The sequence below is a fragment of the Semicossyphus pulcher genome, unplaced genomic scaffold, assembly GCF_022749685.1.
Source record: "Semicossyphus pulcher isolate SPU_LCO1_2020_fin unplaced genomic scaffold, fSemPul1.0.p SCAF_4, whole genome shotgun sequence".
Lineage (NCBI taxonomy): Eukaryota > Metazoa > Chordata > Actinopteri > Labriformes > Labridae > Semicossyphus > Semicossyphus pulcher.
This window is the reverse complement of record NW_027211715.1, coordinates 3,188,820-3,207,793: the sequence shown is the minus strand read 5'-3', so window position 1 is coordinate 3,207,793 and position 18,974 is coordinate 3,188,820. Positions and strand designations below refer to the sequence as shown.

The following is an 18,974-nucleotide window of genomic DNA, read 5'->3' as shown; positions in this document are numbered from 1 at the left end:
GTGAGAAAAGTTTCACTTGCACTTAAACGCCTAATGCACACTTAAGTTATGTTCCCTGGGCACAATCCTCTGAGGGCCGCCAAAGAGGAATTTCACAGGATTGCAGGTGACTGATGGAGGAATTATTCAGTTGAACTTAATGATGATATTTTAAATTAAATCCTGCTTATGTAACTTTGGAGCGTGATAGGCTGCATCGATGGCGCACATATCACCATCGCTGCTCCTTCAGTTAATGAAGGAAACTTTTTCAAATGCATGCACCGATCATCTGTGATCAAACTCTGCTTTGAAGTAAAGATTTGTTTCTGCAGCTCTGTGTCTTGAGTGTGCGATCGAGTGCTTTGTCTTTTTGTCACCACTGTGACAGCTCAAAGCCTGTTTTCAGTGCCTACGTAGACTCAGGGTAACCCAGGAGCATTTGACTTTATTGTGGCATGTGTTGTTCTCCATAACATTGCCAGAATTAGAGGAGAGCGTCCCGTAAATAAACAACCCCGAGGACGATCAGCTCCACCCTGCAGGGTTCCAGGGTGGAGGAGTCGTCTGAGACATAATTTGCCCAAATCCCTTCTCAGAAGAAGCTCCCACCCCCCTCAGAAGTCAAATAAAGACGAATCATTCACATTTAATTGGATCTTGTTTATTTTCGGGAAATAGAAATGCAACAATAAGTGTTCCAACCTTCACCGACTGTGTCCATTCATTCACCTCTGCCGACCCTAAATATCTACACCATCCATGCTCAGTTTTTTCTCGTTTCTTTGATGAGCTGCATCTCGTTCAACTCCTTTAAGAAATCATAAGGATGGCATCGAAGTCTACCGGCAGAATAAACCCAACATGTACTAAACATCTCACTGTGTTAATCTGTGCTGTGGAGGTTTAGTATTCATTATTTAGTCCAATCACTGCAGTGCATATTACACATTTAAATGGGCAGGAACTATCAGTAGCTTTAATACATATCATTAAGATGATTACCTCTGTGAATAACTCTCTGTGGCAGCAGACAGCGTCTTCGTCATGTGATGAAGAAGAACTCTCTCTGTCAGGTTACTTTTATTACTATATTTGGCAAAATTTCTGGAGAAATGAGCACTTAGTGCATGACTTCTGATGTGGCATGAGGCTCAACATGGAAGATATAAAAGCAATACACACATAATCATACACACTCTTAAATCTAATGGAGGCAGTTGAGTCCTGCAGGTCGATTGGCTCAGATGAGCTCAGGCCAGGGATGCTTTCAGACACTGGCCACCCAGCTTTTAGGCTCATGGTCAGCTCTCCTTCCTCTGACGGAGGGGGTGACTGAGACCCTTATCCTGTCTTTTTCGGCACCTGCGTTCGGTCGTGAGCAGAACTCAAATGTTAATCTAAGAAGTAAGACATTAGTGTGTTTAAAACAGCATTCTTTTGAATGTACGTAAGCTTCTGAAGAATGTTCCTCAAAGGTTCTTTTGTAAGACAAATGTTTAAACCTTTATAAATGGCTATTTTTAGAGCCATCCTGGGTGGGTTCTGAATGAACCCCATAGCATATCATAGCACCCCATAGCGCCCCCCTAAGTTGCTTTTAGATGAAACCCTTGGAAAAGACTCTTTAATAGAACCCCTTGGCTGGGTTCTTGTAAGAACCCCTAGAAGGTGGAAGGTTGTCGAGGGTACACCCAGAGATAGTTCTTGGTGGAACCATTAAACTGCAGAAGGGTTCTCTGTAGAACCTGTCATTGGATATTCTGGGTGGAACATTTCACATAAGGTTCTAGGTGCAGTCATATTTGTAGGGTTCTGTTTAGAACCCTCAGAATGTGTTTTAGGTGGAACCTTTATGAAAAGGACCAAAATGGATTCACCTGTGGGCACAAGCCAAAGAACCCTCTATGGTTCTGGTTAGAACCCTTATTTCTGAGTGTATAAAAACATAAAAAAGCCACTGAATGAACTTTACTTTGCATCATATCAAAATACTTCAAAGCTAAAGTTCAACAATCTGTCCACAGGCCCGAGAAATATACGCCTTCAGTGTTTGAATAGATCTTTTTTTGTGCCCATGAGACGGCGCCTAAATGAAACAAAAGTTTATTCAATTAAAGTTCACCACTTTCCACCTGTAATATTTAGATAATGTGTTGTTAAATGAATAGTGCGTTCAAGCGTACACTTTGAGTGGAGCAGCAGATCTCTCTCATGCCCTGCTGCTGCAGCTGTGTTGACTTTCTTCTGAAAAAAGTGCTATTTTGGCCTTAAGCTCATATTAAAACTTCAGACTGCAGTGGGGTGAAGGAGGATGACCTGTTTTTTAAATTGCCTGTTGCCATGGTGAATCGTTGTGTTGGGGCTCCATTGATGGTGTATTTTTTGGAGTCGTCCGAATGCTCAGTTATATACTCCGACTTAATTAAATCAACTCAGGTCAGCTATTCAGGAAACGAAAACTCCATCTCAGGGTTCATCAACTCGGAGTTCAGGGTTATTACTCACAGTTTGTGAAATCTGCTTTGCATCCCCACATTTAAGCATTTTCAATGTTAGCATTAACTCAGAGCATTGCTGTGCCCAAGTACTTCCTCACACAGCTGCTAGAGCGGCCAAGAGCCACCTGGACTTATTCAACATGTTCCTCAGCATTACAGCCTCAAGTAGAATATCTTTGTGATGCTTTTAGACCCCAGACATTGATAATAAAATCATAGCAGCTCTGCTTCAATAGGCTAACTGTAAAGTTCATTTAAAAACAGTGCATTAGCTTATAAATGGTAAATGGATTGTACTTCCTGTACTGCGCTCTTACACTACATATCACATTCACCCATTCACACACTGATGGCAGAGGCCGACGTGCCAGTCTCCAATCAGGATCTATGGACATTCTTACCCTGTGGCTAAGCCAGGGAGCAATACGGGGTTCAGTGTCTTGCCCAAGGACACTTCGACATGTGACGGGGACAGCAGTCAGGGATCGAACCCCCAACTTTGCCAACGAGAGATGACCCACTCTACCACTGAGCCAGAGTCGCTCCTTGTTAGCTTGTTAGCCTCAATTCTCAACAACGTTAGCCTAGCTCACTGCTCCCTTTTCAGACGTTGAATCCAGATCTGACAAGACACTTTTCTCTCTGTTCCTCTCCACCGCATGCTCTGTGCCATTAAAATTCCCATGAAATTAGAATAGATGTTTAAGTCATTAAGTCATGTTGTCAACATCTAGTGTAACATATATGCTAGTATCTGGCGCAACAATGGAAAAAGTTGCTGGTATTCATTTAACAGTTTGTCTGTTGTTAAACATTTTTTTGCATCCAGTAAAACCATTTCTAAAATGAATATGCTCCCCCTCTCCTGATGATAAATCCTGCTAGTTACTGTCCACAGCACTTGCTCTACAAGCTAGCTAGCAGGTTAGCATCGTATGCTTGCTAGCTCTCAGATTTGTCCCTGCTGTTCGCTTGGAGCTTTCTGTAAGTTTTTTCTCTGAACATGACAAAAGTTCTATATCTATAGGATCACAGTGTTTCTTTATGCCGTTATTCAAATCAAGCACCTATCTGTTTGTTTTAACAGAGAGCAAGAGAGACAAGCAGGCGTGCGCAGGCAGGCAGAGATGATGAGAACAATCAGCTGTCTGTGTGAGCAGAGGAGCAGAATCACATGCTAACCGGCACATTTCTCTGTGTTTCAACACGCGAGCAGTAACGTTAGCCTGGTGTGTTGTAAAATTCCAACCTCTCAGCCGTGGACTGTCGCTGTATTTTTGTTTAAAAGTTAACAGGGGATTATGGGGATTGTAGTGGTAACACACTCGAGTACAATTGGCAGCTGCAAACCCAAATAAATGTCCTTGACAAGTCCCTCCCTAGTGATTGTTTTTTACAGGAAAACACATAACTAAGTGAAATAGAATAGCACTTTGCTCGCTGTGTCAGGGGGACTCTTAATTGTTTGTACATGACTCTGTTTTTTTACCCGGCAGTTATTGTAAACAAACATTGTGATTGGTTCTATAGGGAGAAGTGAATTATTTAACAAGATAAATATTTCAGATACAGCCTCAGTTTGGTTTGGATCCGTTGCCAGCTTTGGGCAGAGTATCACTTCAGTGTTGTGTTAGTGTTGTACCTATGTTGGCCATCTCCGGCACCGTGGCTACGTAGGGTTCATCGGGGAAGATGGGCGGGTTGTCGTTGATGTCCTGCACTCTGATGATGAACTCAGAGGACGGCTCCAGCGCCCGGCCGGTCTGACGGTCTGTGGCGGTCGCGACGAGGCGGTACTGGTCCTTCTCCTCGCGGTCCAGAGACTTGGTGACGTGGATGTTTCCCGTGTTGCCGTCGATAACGAACACGGAGCCGACTCCCTCTCCCTCCAACATGTACTTAGTGCGGCCGTCTCCTCTGTCCATGTCTGTGTGCAGCTGCAAAATAAAAACAGATGTTTATTTTTAAAACGCTTTATTACAGAGAGGATAAACATAGAACAGATACAGAGACATGAAGTGAGAAGATGTGACGAGAACAAGCAATAAAACCCCAAAATAAAACCATACAGCAAAACAAAACAATAAAGGAGTTCAAAAATCCTCATTTTAATATAGAACAATACTAAAATACCATGTAGAGTGAGAAGACATAAAAAGCACCAGACCATACCCCCCCAAAAACCCTAAAGTAATAACAGACAAAAACAAATGAAATCTTAATACATAAATCATTACACTAATAAAAAAAAACTGGTAATTAGATTGTGTGTGTGTGTGTGTGTGTGTGTGTGTGTGTGTGTGTGTGTGTGTGTGTGTGTGTGTGTGTGTGTTTCCTTAAAAATAAAAAGGCAATAAAGCAAGGAGAAAAAAAAACAAGACAGAGTTTTAAATGACGACTAAATCCAATAAATAAAGAATATTTGATCAAGAATCCAGCGTATAAAATGTCAGTACAGATGAGTAAATGAAAAGGAGAGGAGAGACAATACATAAATAAATAAAATAAAAGCTACAAGCACAATGGAACGGGCCCTCACACCAGAACTGTCATGTGGTTTGGATAGTGCATTAAGGAGTTACACATCACTTCCTGTGTTCACTCGGTGGCTAATGCAGACACACAGCATTCATGCATTACAATGATATACTATGGAGCCATTTTGCTATGACCATGCACAAGACACCTATCTCACGTAACTTCTGATGTGTGGTTGCAAACTTTTGTGAGTTTTGGGACATTTTAAACGCGCCAAACATACGATTCACCGTACACCACATACACACGGCGGCCATTTTCCTGGGATGCCCCGCACAGGGTGGTGAGTTCACTTGCTTTTGAAATGTTGTCCTGCTGTTTTTCAGATCTCTTACTGAGAATCTCACAAACCATTACCATTTCATAGCTTCCTGATTAATGGCAGCTAGCATTAGCATTCATCCACTTTCTAGCTAATATTATGTTGGATAGGATGTAAATTCCCGGCTAACAGTACGTTAGCTTCCAATTTAATGAGAAACTGAAACGACTGGAAAGTGAAAATCTGGGGGAACAAACAACATATTTGATAACCCATTAGCTACCCTTAGACAACAGCTAGCGTTAGCATTCAGCCATGTCCGAGCTAATTTTATGTTAGATTAGAATGAAATTCCGGGCTAACATTGTGTTAGCTTCCCGATTAATGAGCAACAAGTGAAAATCTGGGGGGACATTGGACCTTATTTCAAAGGAAAAGAACATATTTGCTAACCCATTAGCTACCCTTAGATAACAGCTAGCAGGAGCATTCAGTCACTAGCTAATACTTTGTTAGATACGAGGTAAATTCCTGGCTAAAATTTCGTTAGCTCAAAATGTATGCCTTTCCTTTTGTACTGGTAATACTACCAAACGGTAATATTAGCTTTCAGCGACTTCCTTGCTAACTGTAATTTTAGCTAGCAAGTGGCTAAATGCTACGGTTAGCTGTTGGGTTATCAAATATGGACAGATTTTCCTCCAGTTTTTTACTGGTTGTTTTCTTGTCAGTTGCTGATTTATACGCCCGACAACCTGGAACACAGCAGTACGACATTATAACAGATTTTGAGCTTTGCACCCTGAGCCTGATGTCAGAGGAAAATGGCCGCTGTCTGAATATGGTCGATGTGTTCCTTGCACCGATGCTCGAGCCCTTATTAGGAATTTACACTGTACTTTTCTGCAGCATTCCTCTCTTGAATTATTTGCAGCAGCAGTGTTAGTTTTTGCTGTTATAACTTTTGCATTTTCTGCTCATTACGACAGTCTGACTGAAGTAGGCAGAATGCTCATTGATTTTTGTGCAGAAAAAGCGTCAAATGCTTCAAACGGCGCTTTTATGTGAGAGTGCGCACAGAGCCTGAAGCAGAACGCCTGGTCAACAGAGAAGATGATAACCGCCTTCATGATGTCTGCTAGCTCTGACTGGATTTTAGGTTTTGTCGAGCCTGCTTACTCAGACAAAGCCAGGGTATGTTGAACTAGCTTCATAACAAAGCTCCAGATCCTTCCCTCCCTGCGCCTGGCTGCCGTCATAAACAAAGACACCCACAGTGAATTACTGTAACACCTTCAGGCAAACACAGTATGCTGATGCAGGTTTGCTCATTAACACTCATCTATTTGTCTGCCGAGTAACGCAAACGTGACAGAGTGAAATGGATGATTTATGTTAAGTCAGGATGTGCTCGGTGAATCTGAAATGAACGGCACCAGGTGTGGAGGATCCATATGGGAGTGGGATGAGTACTGATGCATACAGCTAATTAAGTCACTGGACCAGACATGCCATGGGGGGTTTGTTCAGGGCAAAAGCACATCAATGCGGACCGTGGCCCCGCAAATGTCCTACATGTATGTTCACAGATGCATTCAGCTAACCCAGGCCATCGTATCCATCTGCAAATCTTTTCCATCTCTTCCTTCCATCTGTCCCCTCCTTCCCCCGTCTCTTTAATCCATCTGCCTGACTTCCTTGTACCTCTTGAACCACCTCTTTTCCACTCTCTCTCTTTTTATCAAGTCACCTCGCTTACACCGAACGCCCATCTGCTCACATTTCTTACCAAAACAAACCCCCCTCCGCTCCCCCTCAGACTGCTATCTGTTTCTCTCTCTGGTGCAGGATACTCTTTGGTATTTAATGGCAGAGAGGATATTAGTGTGGGTTTGATAGGTAAAAGGCCAAACACACAGAAATAGAAAGCTAAAGAGATTACTCAGCCTTCATCACACTGAGCTTTCTGACCAGGAACCTTCACATCTCTCTGCCCTTAAGGCGCATCTGCACATGTTCATAATCCACACGGCTTACTCACAACCTCCGCTGTGGACTTCAGATACTCTTGAGAACTAAAGCCCCCACTTAAAAAAAAAACTGCAATATTTACACAGCAATTTCAAATGATTTTATGAGACATTTTCATTTTCTTACATTACATTTAATTAAAGATGAAACATGCAGAATTAAAGCCTGTGGAAACACAGACCCACACCAGGCCTCACACTATGTAATTTAGGGTCTTATGCGTCTTAAATCCTCAAAGAAGGGATTTTTTTTAACTAACCTCGGTTTAAGGAAACATGGCGGAACGACCTGCTTCATCAAAACAAAGGCCAGGATCAAATAAAGCACCTACAGTTCATGCAGTAAATATTATGTAACAGGGTCCAACATTGCAGACATTTGCACTTAAAGTATTCGGATTGGCAAACATTATTTCTGTTTTGTCATTAAATTTTGACAATAAATTGTGTAACCCTGCTCTGATTAGTGGATTAACATGTTTAATAGAGTAAGTCATGTACAGCATCCGAACCAATGACTGTATATATAGATGGACAACGCGTCTCCATCTGCTCCCATTGTACGTAATTGATGCCAAAATAGCCCCTGTGATAGGCGCTGCCATCTTGCGATGGTGACGTCATACGGAGCCAGAGTCTGTGCAGTAGAGATCCGGGAGTGAATCGGCCGTAGCCCCTTCTGCTAACCCAAACACACACTTAACTCACTGAAAAAACAGCAAGGATTCCGCACACCGGCGTGTTTAACAGCAGGACAGCTTCTCTGTGTTGGTCTGAGGTTAACGTTCACAGGTATGGAAACTTCAATGACTGTAGTGATTGTTTTAGTAACGTCTCCTCTCGCCGATCGTCCTCCACTCTGCTCACCCGGAACTGATTGGCTGCAGGAGCCGAATTTGTCAACAGAGCTGTCAATCATCATTTTGACAGCATAAAATAACTAATTAAAAATAAACTTGTCAGAAAAATGAACACTTGGACGTAAATCAGCATGATAATAACTAACTATAATGACAGAAACCATGTTTGAGAACCAGTCAGCCAGTCAGCAGGGGGCGCTGAAATGTTTTGGCTACACTTTTAGGGAGCTGTCATGTCGTCCATCTTTTTATACAGTCTATGATCCTGACTTACTATCAATAAGCAGTCATTAGGAGGTTATTTTAAGCATCTGGAAACCTAAATCCACACTGGTGTCTTATGTTCATAACAATAAGCACTGAAAAAGTATAAAAAAATATTTATTACATAATTAGTGCCACAGTCTAACCAAGAAACGGTGACAAGGCAGCTGTTCACAGGCAGCTTTGCCGTTATAAGCAGACCAAGTATTGATCGCTTTGGAAGTTGAGTGTTGACTGTGGTTGTCCACTTTTATTTCTTCTTTTTTTAAGATTTTTTTTTTGGCCTTTGGCTTTATTTATAGGACAGCTGAAGATAGACAGGAAATGTTGGGAGTAGAGAATGGTGGATGACATGCACCAAATGACCGGCAGACCGGGAGTCCAACCTGCGATCAGTGCGACGAGGACTGTAGCCTCTGTACATGAGCTAAACAGCGCCCCGTGGTTGTCCACTTTTGTGGAGTTTAGTAACGTGTTGAGATATTGTTGGTGAAGGGAGTTAAGCTGCTTAATAACATGGCACCATCTAATGGTTCAGAGCCATCGTTTAGCGTTGTATTGATTGCTTTGAGAACAAATTGGGGAATCTCAGTATTGCTGCAGTCGGCCTGTGTCGGTTGTCAAAAAAGCACCACAAGGTCCTGAACGCAGGAGTGAACTCTGTGAAGCGCTGTAAGAGTAAGGGCCTGTGTCCACTCACAGCGTTTTTTGTGCTGGTAGCGCCCACGACCTCAGAACGCTTCTCACCGGCGCTTCCTGTTACTAGGTTACGAAAGTTGTCTGGCGGCACTTGAGCTTCCTTTGGTAGTGATCGGTAAGTCTGTTTTAAATCACTCTGTGTGCTTCATATTTGCTTTTATTCAAATTTTACTAAGAAAACATAAAATCAATAAAAAAGGAATCGTGTCCTGCCGTCAGCAGCAGCTTTACACCTGGAAATTGTACCCACTAAAAATTAAAGGATTAGTTTTCCCTCCATCATTGTTGTTGACAAAGTTGACATCTGAAGTCCCACCCCCTCTATATTTTGATTGGTCAGCGAGGGAGAAGTGACATTGACGATCAGTGTTCCAAAATTTGAACCATTTTCGAATGAGAGTGCAGTGACAAAGAACAGCTGCAGACGCTGAGCACTGAAAACACTGAACTGCATTGGTCCTGTGTAGAAAATAACCGCCGTTAATGGACACAGGCCCTAATCCATTTCCAGCTAACGTTGCATGTTTAGCCTCCACACATGCATGAGCATGCCATGCAGGCTGTTTATTAAAAGTGGCAACTGTTTAGTTCAGTTTAGTCTAAGCAGGAGCTGTCTACGAAGTGAAGTAGCATTAAGTAAAATACATGTCGATTGGAGTGACATCACCCAGGTAACTTGAAATGACCCATGAACTGTGTTTCTTAATCAAAGCTTTCGGCCTGACATCAGAACTCTGATATAGCTATCAAAGCGTTTCTAACTCAGTGACCAGTTGGCACACATATTTTAAAAGCTTCTGTTTATCCCTCTGATTCTGACTCAGACATAATGTTTAGGAATGACTAAGATAGCTTCGTTAATGCCATTGCTGTTTTGATTGACAGATGCCAATCATAATGTGATCTGACGCCCACACGGCTCAAGAAACGATCTGACAAGCAAAACAAGCAATTTTTTTAATCAAGGTTTTTTTTAATAGTCATGAATATTTATATATACTCCGATTTTCATGGATGGTTAATGAGACTCTTAGCTTTGATATAATATATGCATTTTCACATGCATCTCAAGTTTCCAGAGGCTCTCAGACAGATGCCTCCATAAAATGATTCATATAGTCCTGCATAATGCACGTTAACAACATATGTTCACACACGTGGACACACTCTGCACCGCATGCCGGCAGAGACCAGGAGGAAATATAAGATTAGTGTGTGTGTGTGTGTGTGTGTGTGTGTGTGTGTGTGTGTGTGGGTGTGTGTGTGTGTGTGTGTGTCTTGGAGGATAAAGTTGGGGATTATAGAAACTCATGATAGCATACCCTACAAATTGCTAGATAAGGGACTCAGGGTTTTTTATTCATCCCTACACCCACATCCCTCTCCTTCCTTTCTTCCTCAAAGCTAGCCTCGATTCTGATCCCCCACTTCACCACCAGAGACGTCTGTGTCTGTGCCTATCTCGCCCCCCCTCCTGCTCTTTGCCCCCCTACAGTCACTCCATCCCTCCTCTTCTCACCGTCTAATTGCAGCTCAGTCCTGCTGTGCTTCAGTCAGCGTGTAAAAACTCTCTCACAGTGGGAAAGAAATTTATCCATCCTGTACAAACAAAGCCGGAAAAGAAGAAATTGTCTCCCCCGATTCTTTTGTCACCTTTTTTTTGCCACTCTGTAATCTCAATTTCCCCCTCCTCTCACTCATGCACGACACCCACCTCGGGGTTTATACCTGCTTTCTTTGGCAGCTTAATCTTCCTTTTTCTCACCGGTTGAGGCACCTTTGATTTGAACTGCTGATAACTCACCTCCTTGCTGCTCTTGCAAATAGTTTGACATGATCGTCTCTATTTGTGGCAAAAAAAGCGGAGCTGCCTCGGAGGGTAAATGTGCTCCCAACCCCCCCCTCGCTATGCAGAAATGCTTTATTACATGAATATCAACATCAAGACTGTGCGAGCAGAGGAGCGAGCCGTCTCGTGTGTCTACTGATTGCTTTAACACCCCTCCCTGACTGTATCAATAACAACCAGAGAGGGAGATTAAACATTTATGAGGTGTATACTGCACTGGTAAGAATCCAATCTAGACTGTCACTATAAAGTATACTGCTAGCTACAAAGTGGCTGGCAGCATTCCCTGTTAGCGTTACAGCTGATATAATCCCGCTCTGAGTGTACTGTAGCTGCCAGCGGCTGCATTAGCGGCGGGCGCCTGACTGTGAAATGCTACAAGTAAAAACCCCCGGGACCCGAGTGGTTCAGGTGTGCGGTGGATTAAATCATCTCAGGCACTCTTCGTGTTGCGACAGCGGCAGCAGTGAGAGGTTGGCTGGTGTGGCGACAGTAAAAACTCAAGTGAATGGCATGACAAGTGAGCACCAACACTGTAATTATATGGAGTTATTTCTGTGCCTCATTCCTGAGCGTGAGGGCACATTTTGAGAGACTTTGCCTGCACACAGATTCTGCTTTGGACAGATTATCAATTGGACTTCCTGTATTTGGTCCTAAAGACTTGGGTATGATCTTGCATCTTGTGTGATTACATTAGCATTTTAGCGCTCGTGTAGCACAGCGTGGCCTGGATGTATTTTTCTCCTCAGTGGCCTCTCCTGGCCTCCAGAGTTGAGCCAGCACAACAGACCAACCTTTCTCCACTCAGCATGCAGTGCACCTGCTTCAAGTCCCCTTTTGTTATGTTAGCATTAGCAAGGCAACATTAGCTGCTAGCTTATCAAACTGTAATGTAAATATATCTGTAATAGGCTTTGCAAACACTCATCATCTTCATTACAGTAACTTAAAACAATAGCTTCCCCAGGTGGAGCTGATGTTCTGGTAGCATCTGGTCTGGTTTGACCTGTGAGTGAAACCACAGACAGTGATCAGGTTATAAAGGTCAACTGTTAGCAGGCCAAGTTAAATATCATCTGTTTATTTAGCCTGGATCCTCCTGCTACAGTGGGAAGAGAGACAGAGAGCACTCTGCCCTTTGGAGAACAGTACCCGCTCAGTCCTGACGGCTGTGAGCGTATGAAGTAGCTGCTCTGCAGGTCAGGTTTGGTTCAGGTGGTTGATTAATGCGTACTTTTATGGGAATGGTGGGATTGGTTCTCATAAAGACCATGACTCTGCATCACTACTGTAATATAAACTTATTTATAATATGAAAACCATATATGAAGGTTTAGACATTAAAATGTGTGAGGAGAAATGTGAGGCTGATGCTGACAGTCGTCCACGGCTCATTTATGTGCTGCCAGAATGCACCGAGGTTCAGGTTGATGTGAAAAATGTTAACTTCTTCTTTTTTATTAAAGGAACTACATGTATACAGTATTTATTTGTAATGTGTTATTTGTATGTGTACAGTGTTAGCAGTGTTTGTTTGGGGCGGGACTTTTATCTAATTTTATTTTTGTTTTTGTGTTTTTCCTTCTGTTTTTGTTTATTGTGTTAAAAAAAAGAAAAATCTACATACATGATGCCTTGTTCGTGTAGCAATCAAGTTATTTCTACACTATTTCATTTTATTTTCAACAGCCTACCATCAGTTTTCACCATGCTGTGTTCGTAGTCCTGCTAGCTCCCGGTGCGGTAGTCGAGCTCAGCCTACGGTAACGTTGATCGTTGTGGCAGCTGCGCTGGCGATCGTGGCGGCGCTCGTCCGTGACGAAGCTTTAGCTGGCTTATAGCGCCATCATCCATGTAAAATACCGTAACACAATAACATACCTCTCTGCCTTTTATACCGCTTTATTGGTCACCCTGGTTTATAGGACGCAGTTCACTTTTCAGATGATAAAAAATTAAAAGTGAGTCTTATACACTGAATTTTACAGCCTCCTGACTCTGTTAGCCATTCTAAGCTAATTGTTATAGTGACAAAAAAAACTCTGCACTTTGGCTTTTTTTTTTTTCAGCAGCCATGTTTTTTTTTATCTATGTGAAGTGGGAGTAGAAATTGTGGACGCTATTGAAGCTAGCTGCCGATTTAAAAGTGAAGGGTTTGTGCAGGATGTCCTTTTTTACTCGTCATTCTCTCTGAACCAGCGCTGGCCTTCAATGATTTAACTCGAACCTCGAATGATGTGATAAATAAAAGAAAAAACTCCAACCAGGAATCAGCCAGGTTCTATTCACAACTTTGGCTAATGGAAATCCTCCATAAAATGCAGTTCAAAGCTGAACCAGTGGGAAAGAGGCTTTAGTTAGCGACCTGCTAACATCACAGGCTCAAAGCGAACAGACAAACTGGAGCTCAGGCTCACTGACTGAGTTTAAAAATGCTTCATAAAACTGGTCACCCAACAAAACCTGATTTAACTGGAGGCCTATAAGTTATTTATGTGTACTGTCTGTATGTGCTGTGACTCCATAATCACCTACATGTTATCCACACACTGCCTGGTTGTGTTAACAGCTTACCCGTCCGATGAGCACCGGCTCGGGCCCTCTGTACTCCTCGATCACAAAGAACTGGTTCCACAGCCAGCTCCTCCTGCGGCGAGCGCGCGGCTCCGCTCGAGGCTCCGACCGACCGTCTTCAGCCTCCGTGACCCATTTAGACGCCCCGTCCGTCCTCTCAGGCACGACGTCACCCACACCTGCCTCTGAGTGGGGCTCAGGCTGAAGAGCGTACTCTTGACTGGGAGCATTAATTACACCATCAACCTCTCCATTAGTCAGATTGCTTCTTTTCAGGCGGTTCAGAGCGAGTTCAGGGCTATGTTTAGGTTTTATGGACTTGGCAGCAGACTCAGGGTGCTGCAGTGTGACTGTTTGCCTCCCTGTGTTGTCCTTAATGTCAAAATCATTACGTTTTCTCTCATTAAGTCTAAAAGCAACATTTGGCAGGTTTGCACCTTGAAGCTGGTTTTCCAAGTCTTTGAAACTCCCAAACAACTTCTCTTGAGGAGGTAAAACTTGTTGGTGTTTGCTTAAGATTTCCCGCAAATCCTCCTCCTCCTCCAAAAGGCCGACAGCCGCTGAGACGCCGTTTTTTCCCCCTCTGCAGAAGAACAGAAGAAGAAGAAGCACAACATGTGCTGCCATCGCTAAGACTAACTGATCAGATGGTTTCAAAGAGGAGCTGATGAAAGGCTGATCAGATGACGGTCCATCTCGTGTTCTTATGCTTTGTGTTGTCTTCCCTCTGCTGTTTCTTCTCCCCAGGATGAGTCTTCATTTCTCCTTCTTCTCCCACATTCTCCCCTGCAGGACACATGCTGAGCAGGATCGCCTGAGAGAGGACACAAAGGGAGGGATGTTCAGTGTGTTTAATGGGGAAAAAAGGCTTCAGTGCAAAAAGTAGAACCTGAAATCTGCTTGTTTTTGTTTTTGTTTTATTCCTTCTTACCTCCGGTTGAGGTTTTTGACCTTAATTATGTCATTAACATATTTTAAAACTTAAAGAGTTTTGAAATATGTTTGATATTAAGTATTGATTTCTTCTAAATTACAATATTCCTGTTTTAGGATCTCTTGTTCTCTCAGTCTTATCTTCCTCGCTTATTAATTTGAAGCTTTAGAGCCTCACTCGTGATTCCATTCTTTAATTAATTTACATGGAAGGTTTTGATTTCAGATTTTGAAATGTAGACTCTGTCTCTTATTTCATATTTCCTCACTCCTCGCTTGAACCAGAAGTAGTTCCGGACCCGCCATATTGAGGACCGTCTCGAAGCTCTTATCGCTGCTTGGAGAGGAGCGAGGAGCGAGGATACACGAGAGCAGGCTTCACGGCCGAGCAGCCGAGTCTTTTCCTGGCTGACACGCCGACTTATTGACACGCTGCAGCTGATCGGACCGATGTGAAACTTCACAACATCACCGGAGTCTCATACCGGAGAAAGTGGACCTTAAAACAGACTTTTAAAGGCGTCTTGAAACCGACTATAAACAAGGTCGGTATAAACTACTGATGCCAACCTCCTCACCCCTCTCACCCGAACAGCAGAGCTGGGGGACGGAGCCCCCTGGTGCTGCCCCCTCCCTCTGTAACTCTCTCCCCCAACACCTCAGAAACTCTCCCTCACTTCCTTCCTTTAAAACCAAATTCAAACCCACCTGTTTAAATCTGCCTTTAACCTATGATCTCTTATTATCTCTTATTATTTCTTTTCAGTAAAGTCGGTTTTTTGACTACCTGTTAAAACATGTGCATAACTTAAACAGAATAGAAAGCATGTTTGCATATTTGATCTTGATCTTTGATGAGTCACTGTCTAAATAAAAATCTGTTACTTGCACATCAAAGAAGCAAAAAAATACATTTCTATAAAATGTAATTTAAAAAAGGTCATTTATGATCAGTTATTTTTACCTGTTAACTTTATTATGAATGAATTAACGTCAGAGAGAGGAGGAGGAGGAGGAGGAGGAGGAGCAGGAGTCACACGTGAGGCTGACGATAAGCGAGCGGCGGGTTTGATCAGCGTCATGCGGATGCAATTTAAGAGACTTGAGAAGCAGCAGCCTCTGTAGGCGCAGGACTGGATGAAGTATGGAAAGTGTGCTGGTTTCTGTTTATAATGCGTTTGTAGTCTGAGTAGTATTGACCAATCATGTATCAGCACGCTGCAGCGTATCAGCAGGAAAAACAGTCTGTGTGGAGAGCAGAAGCAACAACATCGCGGCTCCATCAGCGGCTATCTGACGATGATTTAGCTTCTTATTCATCTCTATAAACAGACATCTGCATGCTAACAGCTAACAATCTGTTCTAGATCAGATATTCAACTTGAGATGAATTCCCTTTACGCTGTGTCACAAAAGCCGTTTAGATTTCCCAACTTCCTTGAATGCATCATAAACGTCTCATGTTGAAGTAGTTTCCTTCTCCTCTTGAGGACAGACCTGACAAAGCTTCATGTTGTTCCTAATCTGCATCATGATGTTGTTCTTTCAGCAAACTGAAGAGCCGTTTATTAAAGTCGATCACAGGAAAATCTGTTTCTGCTTGGGCTTCATCCCGCTGCAGTAAGCCAGAGTGCAGCCTCTGTGTAACTTCCTGTTTACAGTGAGACTGAGACTCAGCACAGACAGATGAACGGGCGCTCCTCCGGGGGATGGGACGAACCAAGAGATGACAGCGATTATTTAGCAGACGTATCTGGAGAGAGAGTTTACCTTTGATCTGAACACACGGTCGCTTCTCAGGCTGCTGACTGGACTGTAAACAAAGCAGCGCACGGAGAAGGAAGTCTGTGCCGGAAGTTGTTTTTGCTAAACGCTGGCTAAACCGGACAATCCCGACATGTTCTCCTTTGCTCCTGAGGATAAATCATCGTCATCGATGAGTTCTGAGATCTTCCTTAGATCTCCTTGTACGACTCTTTCTGTGATTATTTAATCCCTGGTTCTGAGTGACGTCACATCTGAAACTAGAATCATCAGATTTGAAAAGGGAACAAAACTTCGTCAAAGTCAGACTTTCTTATTTCAAGCATCTTCTCCTTTTCATCTCTCCACATGAAGACAGATTATCACCAAATTCCAGTTTTATCATGAAAATGAGATTAATAATGAATTCTTACAGACGAACAGAACAAAGACAGAACACTTTCATATCTTGGGAACACTGAGTCATTTAAACTGTTTCTGTTACGTCCCAAAGATTTGACTTGCTTAGTAAAGAGAGACTCATTTCTGTCTCAGCCCGAGTGCAAGTACATTTAGTCGCTTTAACACAACATGATATTCTTCTGTGGATTCCAGGTTCTATTTTCCTTCATGCTTAAAAAGTCCTCTTCTTTGTGTAAGATGTATGCGCCTGTTTAAACTTACAACAGCACTTATTTAAAGATATCTGCAGGTTTTAGGACATTAAATGTTTGTTCTTATATCAGTACGTGAGATTCTCTTCTGCTGGTGGCAAATGATGTCGCTTATTTTAGGTCATATCCTCCTTACATTCCTGCTGCTCCCTGTTTTGCAGTGCTCAGGTAGAGAAAGACAAAGAAACGTTGACGTCTTGTTATCTTATAATAAAGAAGTTTGACATCTTGTAGATTTTTCTCCAGTTAATCTAAAGTTTCTGCGAGCTGCAGTAAAAATAGCTGCAGGCTGTGCACAGAAACGATGAACATTACGTGCTGATAAGGAAGCAGAGTTCCCTCCGTACCCGGCGCTGTCATTCATATTTTTCTCATCTCTGTTGTGTGTTATCGATCACTCAGGCGTCTCACACATTTTAGTGTGGTCTTAAAATTTTTCAATTAATGTGGAGCCCGCGGGCCGGCGGCGAGGTGGAGCTCAGGTACTTTACTGTTCACTGTCACACACAATTGCCCGGACGTTCTGTGATTGATGTGGTCCCTTTAAAGACGGTCCCCCCCATGCCTCAATGCCCGGTAGTGAGAGAAGTTCCCCTTAAGAGATTAATTAGGCTCATAAATAATTTAATCAATGACTCGTCCTCGTTTCCAAAAGTTTAATGATGTGACTTTGGTTGGTGTTCGAGTCTGATCGCAGCCATTGATCTTTCAAATGTGACGAGCTGAAAAGTGTCAGCAGCTTAACATCACTGAAACTTTGGAGCAGCAGGTTTTTCCCCGTCCGCCTGCATCCATCAGTCCGCCTCCGCCGCAATGAAAGTCAATTTTCTGACATCAGGTTTGCAGCTTTATGCACGTATGGAGGCTACCTTATCTCTCTCACACACACACACACACACACGGAGCAACAGTGCATGAGTCACGGCTGCACAGGGAGGCGATCTTCAAAGAATATTTAATAAAGTTTTCATGACTGCAGCCCGCGTCGGAGCAGATTTACAGTCAACGATTTGAGATTTCCCCGCACGTCCTGCTGGCTGATAATGTGTTGGCTAAAGAACATACAGTACATGACATGGTGCGTAGCCTCCTCTGTGGTCTGACTAAATAAATGCACAATGAAGCATGTGCTTTGATTAATTTAAATGCAAATAAGCTCAGAGGGAGCCTATAGTTACGCTCAAGCCTTTGATGGCCCTGTACAATAAGAGCCATGGCTGATGTATCCACAGTGATACGCCTCATATGAAAGGAAGGACACATGAAAATGAAACCAATGTTCTTTTCACTCCGGATACTGACCTACTTTCTAAAAAAGCGGCTTTAGTATCGAGTCAATTCCAGCATTTGATCATATTTAATATTAATAAATAGCTATTTTCTTTGCACATTTCTTCTTAAAAAGAAATCCAGCCTTGAATTCTGCTCAGCAATTACAGCAATTCCCCCTCAGTGTTTGTAATGCTTCATGTTCAGCATCTGCATCTGTTTGGCATCTTCTTAAATCTCACAGAATACAAGAGGTGCTTCTTCCACAAACACTTTTGTCTTCCTCGTCTATTGTGTATTAGCAGAGACTGAGCTCTCCCGGCTTACATCTCTCCCCGCTTTAGCCGCGCTCCAAAACCTCGTTGCCAGCAGAACATGTCATTCACTGTTGTTTGAAGTCTTTAGAGTGTGAGTGCTTATGAGATATGTGTGAAATGTAAGGCAGGGATAGAGGATGAAAGCGTGAGGACGATTTGCTGGTTGCCGGCTCAGGGAAGGAATGATGGGTGGTGACATAGCTCTAAATTGCAAATCGCTGTTTCAGTCTCACTTCACTCTGCATCGAGTCGCTTCACTGCAACAAGGCTATTTCATTTTTATTAAAAATAGCCTGTGCATGTCAGGCCTTTTACATAGGGAGGGATGGGAGATGGAGGCAGGGAGGTAATGGGTGGGGGGTGGGAGAGGTACATTTGGAGGGAGGGGGGACAGGCTGGCTGGCTGAGACGTGGACAGATTCTGCTCCATTTAAACATCTCTGGCTCTCTCTCCCTCTCTCTCTGCTGCTTAGTGCACA

At 43.0% G+C, this 18,974-nt stretch overlaps 1 protein-coding gene across 1 annotated transcript in view; it reads right to left on the bottom strand.

The window, feature by feature from the left end:
* LOC138607209 (cadherin-11-like) overlaps nucleotides 1-18,974 on the bottom strand; it is a 58,665-nt gene that overhangs the window by 27,281 nt on the left and 12,410 nt on the right. The window contains exons 2-4 of the mRNA XM_069679787.1: nucleotides 14,270-14,373; nucleotides 13,560-14,142; nucleotides 4,123-4,417 (exon numbers count right to left, since the gene is read on the bottom strand). Coding sequence (XP_069535888.1) covers nucleotides 4,123-4,417; nucleotides 13,560-14,142; nucleotides 14,270-14,373 — 982 coding nt within the window. The remainder of the gene's footprint in view (nucleotides 1-4,122; nucleotides 4,418-13,559; nucleotides 14,143-14,269; nucleotides 14,374-18,974) is intronic.